The following is a 6,234-nucleotide window of genomic DNA, read 5'->3' as shown; positions in this document are numbered from 1 at the left end:
TATAAGTGTCACTTTCTTTGAAAAATTGGCACTTGAGTTCCATGTCCAACGACCTTGATTGGAAATTTTACGTGGCAACTTTTATTAATATAGAAATGCTATGTGGCTTGTCGGAGAGCTAAGTCAACAAAGAAGCCTTTTACATGAATTTTAATATACACATGAATTAAATTAAATTTAAATTCAAAAAGGGGGGTAGGAGTTACAAAACGGTGGGGGCTGTGCAAGCCCTCACCAACACTGCCCCACTGTCGCCAAGAAGGCAACTTGGTTGATCGGTGGCGAGGGGTTGCAAGCCCTCACCCAAATCTAGGGTGAGGGTCGCGGCCATGCCAAGGTTCATCATCCCTCACCAGTTGAGCCCAAGGCTACCACCCCCTTGTCGCCGGTCGACCAAGGCCTAGCGACCTTGGTTGACCCTTTCCCCATTGTCACCGGTCCTTCTTGGCGATGATGGGGTTGTGGTGACGACAACGAGAGCTTGTTTAGCCCTCGTTGTTTTGCAACTCCTCCCCCATTTTCTATTTTTTTATTATCATAATTTTAGTTTTAAATTTAATTTAGTTAATATTTCTATTAAATTCAAACTCAAGGCAAAATGACCTTTTTTTTTTTTTTTATATAGCCTTTTAGCGTGCAAAACGATGCCGTTTTGCACTTGTCTTGCTGGAAAACCACCATATCAATATTTTGGTCGAATTTTCTCACTATTGACACTTAATTGATCCATTTTTCTTTGATTTTGGCATTTATGTGTACATTTCCAAATTTTTGGCACTCAAGAGTCCCCATGTACAAAGTTTTGGCACTCCAGTGTCCTTTCTCCCACAACTAGCCATATCCTTCATGTATGTGTGAGGTAGAGAGAAAGAGAGGAATTTGATAACCTCATCGCAGATTTGGTAAATTTACCATTTTTGATGGTGTGATCATTTCTAGGATTGAGAATGGAATGGCATGAAGACAAACTTAGAAACCCGACATTGCACAAGCCATGGTTTTCTTACTGAATCCCTAATTGCAAGGAAGAAGAGAGAGATAAGAGGGATTTACTTTTTCTTTTTCTCTCTACTTACCGTGATACTCTCAGATTTTTGCTGTCATGGGGTGGTTCTCTTGCTGCTTTATGGCAAGATTACATTCCGTGAACAAGTGACTATTAGCATAATGATTCTGTTGAAGAGTGCTTTTCACAACATTGATTAAACAACTAAATAAAAAATTTTGTAATCTTCAATGCATTGACTGTTCTCATGATATACACTATCAATAATCTAAAAATGGAATTTCTCCTTTGCATGTTTGATAAGTTCCACAAGGCCACTCGCTAACAAAACATCTTTTATAATTCAAAAAGTCAGTCAGGTATTTGCTTCCATCAATCTTAACACAGATTTGTCTTGCGCAAACGTGTAAACCGTAGCAAATCAGACGATTGAAGAGCCTCAAGCGCTTGGAAAAAAAGTGTCACACCCCCAAGTCTCACATCCGATGGGAGATGTAATATCAACTGATTCGTAATTAACGATTTATTTCTTAATGGCTACCCGTTTGAATGCAAATTTTGGCCAACGTGGTTTAAACTAGATCGTTAGAAAAATCGGTCTTATGAGTTTTTCCAGCGGATGACGTCCCCAAGTGTAGCTACCTACATGTTACAACAACACTTTATTATCTCACCTAATCCTTATACTTACCAACAACTCGGTACTCGATGTCAACTGGATGATCAGAAACATATAAATGATCTACAGATACGCACGCGCACCCACACGCATATATATGTCTGTATGCCAATGCCAATGATATCCGATTCTTTCATAGACTTCTCTATAGATTCTCAACCCCTTACGCTTAGATTGGGATTATTGCAAGTCCTGTCCAATGGAGTTGATAAAAGAGGATGATGGCCTTGAGCCAGTGAGCCCTACAGGACAGTACTTTAACAGCAAGGTGATGTCGGTTTCTGTTCTTGGTATATTGGAAATAGAAATTCCGATTGATGACTCCCAAGCTATGGCGCTGATCAAAGATGTTTTCCTCCCAATAAACCCTCGCTTCTCTTCTATCATGGTATGTATGTGTGTACCCTATGCATAGATATTCACCATTGGTAAGGTTGATATATGAGTAATTAGTGTTTATAACGTGAATGTGTGGTTGGTCATATATCTCGAATGAATAAACCCCAATTCACTGCACATACTCAGATATTATTTTGTTTTTCTTTTGTCTGGGATAGGTGATAGGAAAGAAGGGAGCAAGAAAATGGAAGAAGGTGGAAGTGGAGGTGGAAAACCATGTGCACGTCCCCAGTTTTTCCTCTCCAAAGGGCTCGTCATCTCCATCCGAGAATGACAGTTTCCTTAAAAGTTATATTTCACAAATAGCAAAGCAACCATTTCCACAAGGCCAACCATTGTGGGAAGTACATATTATCAAGTGTCCAACCAGTGAAGCACAAGGAACCGTAATTTTCAAGCTTCACCATGCACTCGGTGATGGCTATTCTCTTGTGGGCGCTCTCTTGTCATGCCTTCAAAGAGCTGACGATCCTTCTCTTCCAGTAACCTTTCCCTCGTTCAATAAATTCAGCTCAGCCAATAATGACGACAGAAACATCGGACTTCCGAAGGTGGTTAGCGGATGTTTTTTGCCACTTGTCAACACCGTAAGAGATTTTGGTGGGAGCGTCTTGAAAAGCACTTGTTTCAAAGATGATTTGTCGCCGATTCGGTGTGGGTTGGAGAGCTTTCGGCCATTTTCATTGTCAGCGATCTCGTTCTCATTAGATCGCATCAAAGAGATCAAGTCTCGCCTTCGAGTGGTAACTAATATCACTTCAAAGACAATACTAAGTCTAGCTTCTTGCATCGCACAAGCATTACTAAGTCTTTTAGCATTTTACTTTATGAGGTACCCTTTACGTCTCTAATCTTTTGCATTATAATGGTCGCCTTCACATAACGAGCTCAAAAGTATTTGTGTTTTCTAACGTATTCACAAAATATATGCAGTTTATATGATATTTATTTTAGGCATTTATTATATTCAGTCTGACAATTAGTATGCAGCTAGTACTCAGGGTGTACAACTCTGACCGAGGAAAATGACATGATTAATGCGCATAATATTTTTGTTTATTTTACGTGCGTAACGATTTTCCTAGCCACCCGCACAACGTTACATCCTTGAAAACAAAAAGACAATTGAGCTAGAAACTGGTTTCTTTTTCAGATATATAGATGCTAAGTTATAGAAAACTAGTTAATTTCTTCATCCAAAGATAGTTTTGTGTTTATCTACATGATTTTAGATATATATATAAACAAACCCACCAATCAGAATTTTTTTTTATCAGCTTGATTAGTTCACATACATTTTTTAGCTTTAATTATGTCTCTTTTAACATTAATTCACCATATTGAGCATTTACTTGCATTATCCATGACAATTAATACAATAAAGGGATTTTTCTTGATCCAACGTTAAATCTTTCTTGGACTTTATTCACATTCAACAAGCATGAGTAACACATTTGACGGAGAAATATATCAACATTACATTAGCGGACACTATTTCTTGAACTAGGTTCAAGTTGGAACTGTTGGCATATTTACTATTTTACTATACAAAAGTTGATTAATAACCCGAGGGCTTCGGATCAATCAATCATGCAACGACTTAAAGGGCAAAATACTAATGTATCCTTGGTCCTTTTCCCTTGAATTTTCTCTTTATAACAGACTATCAACGATGTCATTATGGGGGTAATCTTCTTGGCGACTTGATTGTACATGCAAAGAGGGAGCCCAAACTCGAACTTGAGCAGTAATTCCACAGCGCTAGTGTTGCTAAATACAAGGAATTTGCGAGATTACAAGTCAGTGAAAGACATGGTCTGGCCTAATTCTGCATCGCCGTGGGGAAACAATTTTGCATTCTTGCATGTACCTATACCGAAAGTGAAACCGAGCGATTCTGAGTTCTCTAATCCTTTGAAGTTTGTCCACAAAGCTCGTGAGGCGATCAAGAGGAAACGGAACTCCTTTGGTGTAGTTCTCACAGGGAAGCTGTTAGAAATGATGAAGAAATGCAGAAACCCAGAGGTATGTACACGTCGCGATGATTAACTTATCAGAAATGCTAAGTATTTTATATCTGATTTAAAAAATTGATATGTTACGTGATGTGATAGGCTATTAATAGGTATTGAACGTGACACGCTCTCGTTGTATAATTTCTTGTGGTTTGTCATATATTTTGTATAATTACTCATTTTTGATATTATCGTTAACAAAAATGGAAGCTTGTTCGCTTGTACAAAATGTGTTTAATCATTGCAGGTAGTAGCGAGGCACATTAACAGGACAATGAGAAACTCGAGCATGATCATCTCCAATGTTATAGGGCCAATGGATAAATTGTCCCTGGCTAATCATCCTATCAAGGGCATGTACTTCACTGTCACCGGCACACCTGAGGTATTTATGTAATTATTGTTTGATCTACCCAAGAGCACAAAATTACCTATGCTTTATTGGTAGTAGGCCTTTGTATCGTAGTTGTTACATGCATCATCTTCCGAAAATATTGATATAGATTATGAAATTCGGGAAATATAGGTGTCCAATGACCTATGTGTTACATTTTATGCAACAGCTGCGCTCCTATGCCATCTTTCAGAGTCGACAGAATTTTGAATTCGAGAAATTGGTTTTTCTTATTTACCACAACACATTCTCACTAGTCTGAATCGTGAGTGACTTTCTTCTATGCATCAATGATGTAACGAATACATGAAATACTTCCCTCGTGTTTTCTTTTTGCAGACTCTCCAAGTAACGATGATCAGCTATGCAGGAAATTTGAGAGTAGTTGTGCGAGCTGAGCAAGGGTTCATAGATTCTGAGCTGTACACCCGCTCCTTGCATGATGCTTTGGACATGATCCTTCGTGATGCATGTGGGAAGCAATAGAGACCATTCCTACTCCTATCCTTCCATGGTTCAACGCCTTATTAGAAAACCCTATTTTTTCCCCTTATTTTTCATTATGAAGATCTTGTTAACGGGACCAAATCTATTGTGGGGGGAGCGTGGGCAAATTATAAGTCTACTCCAAATAAGTGTAACTATTGAGTCTTATGGTGGGGAACTCAATAAAGTCTGTTTCGCTTGTAATTAATGGAATGCCTTTCATCAAAGATTAGTCTTTCATGACTGAATTATCTTATTTTTATGATGAATTCTATGTGGTTGAGGAAGTCCGTCTAGTTAATCTAGATCGTCATGTACTAATGATGCGATGTAGACCATTAGTAAGGGTTCAAATAAATGGAACGGGCAATTGGTTAAATCGGTCTATTAGTAGTATCCAAATAGTTATGTGTTTATTGGCAAGAAAATATTTTACCAAAAAACGTTTTTTTTTTTTTTTTTTTTTGGGTTTTCTATTTTTTGATGTGGAAAATAAACTGGTCACAAATTAATGATGGACTCAACCAGATAATGCAAGTTTTAAAATTTAAAAGTTGAAAAAAAACTTAAAAATTTATAAAGTAGAAGCCATCTTTGAAGCTTTCGTAAAACGTGCTCAACTTCATTCTAAACAAACAAATCTTTATGGATAATCTCTGCATCTTCCTCACGGACCGTAATTGGAAAAGTATCGTGCCACGAACTGCCTTCCCATCGAGGGCGAAGCTCTTCCTGAGCTCGAACTCTTTGCTCCCATAGTTGACATCGTCGTCATCTCCGTAAGCTACGTCGTCAAAGTGCACCTCCAAGACGGGAGAGATTTAGGTCTTCCTCCGCCGGTGGTCCCCACCTTGCGTCGCCACCATTTGGAGAGCAACGCTGGCCTCAACAGCAAGAGCCGCTGCGTCTGACGATCCACTGTTGGAGCTTGGGCTCCGGGAGAACGAAATAGATATGGTTGGGCGAGAGCTTGTCGTCGGCTTGGAGAGGGCGTGTGTACTCCCATAGTCTAACTTGAATATAGAGCATAAATGTTGTATTTGGTAGTCTGAATTTAAAGTTAGATAGGATAACATGCTGGATATGAAATCCAGGCTAGGGGTGGGATAGACACGGACTGGATAATTTTTTTAATAAAAAAAGAAAAACAACAATTTACTTCTAGTGATGGAGTGGTGGAGTCTGGTTTCGCCAGCCACTGTGCAAGGAACACTGCCATAACAGCCTATCACTCCCCACCACCGTGCAATTGTCA

General features: G+C 38.9%; 1 protein-coding gene across 3 annotated transcripts; it reads left to right on the top strand.

Annotated features, from left to right (window-relative positions):
- The first annotated feature begins 1,790 nt into the window (after positions 1-1,790).
- LOC104455997 lies at positions 1,791-5,223 on the top strand. Of its 3 annotated transcripts, none has more exons than XR_005546067.1 (5): positions 1,792-2,073; positions 2,243-2,827; positions 3,747-4,109; positions 4,347-4,484; positions 4,833-5,223. XR_005546067.1 is itself a non-coding variant. In XM_039301219.1 (5 exons), the coding sequence occupies exons 3-5, from the start codon at positions 3,798-3,800 to the stop codon at positions 4,977-4,979; spliced, it is 597 nt and encodes a 198-aa protein (XP_039157153.1). In that variant the 5' UTR covers positions 1,798-2,073; positions 2,243-2,827; positions 3,747-3,797; the 3' UTR covers positions 4,980-5,223. The 3 variants fall into 3 exon arrangements, 1 of the variants encoding a protein (XP_039157153.1); XM_039301219.1 differs by having other exon boundaries at positions 1,798-2,073; XR_005546066.1 differs by having other exon boundaries at positions 1,791-2,073; positions 2,243-4,484.
- The last annotated feature ends 1,011 nt before the right edge of the window (positions 5,224-6,234 follow it).

This window comes from Eucalyptus grandis, chromosome 8, assembly GCF_016545825.1.
Source record: "Eucalyptus grandis isolate ANBG69807.140 chromosome 8, ASM1654582v1, whole genome shotgun sequence".
NCBI lineage: Eukaryota > Viridiplantae > Streptophyta > Magnoliopsida > Myrtales > Myrtaceae > Eucalyptus > Eucalyptus grandis.
The sequence above is the reverse complement of the archived record's forward strand: the minus strand, read 5'-3'. Positions and strand labels throughout refer to the sequence as shown.

Excerpts from the sequence above, each read along its gene's own strand:
- LOC104455997 (XM_039301219.1), top strand. The coding sequence starts at position 3,798 with ATGCAAAGAGGGAGCCCAAACTCGAACTTGAGCAGTAATTCCACAGCG. Across the intron at positions 4,110-4,346 it reads AGAAATGCAGAAACCCAGAG|GTAGTAGCGAGGCACATTAA; the intron begins GTATGTACACGT and ends TAATCATTGCAG. Across the intron at positions 4,485-4,832 it reads CTGTCACCGGCACACCTGAG|ACTCTCCAAGTAACGATGAT; the intron begins GTATTTATGTAA and ends TTCTTTTTGCAG.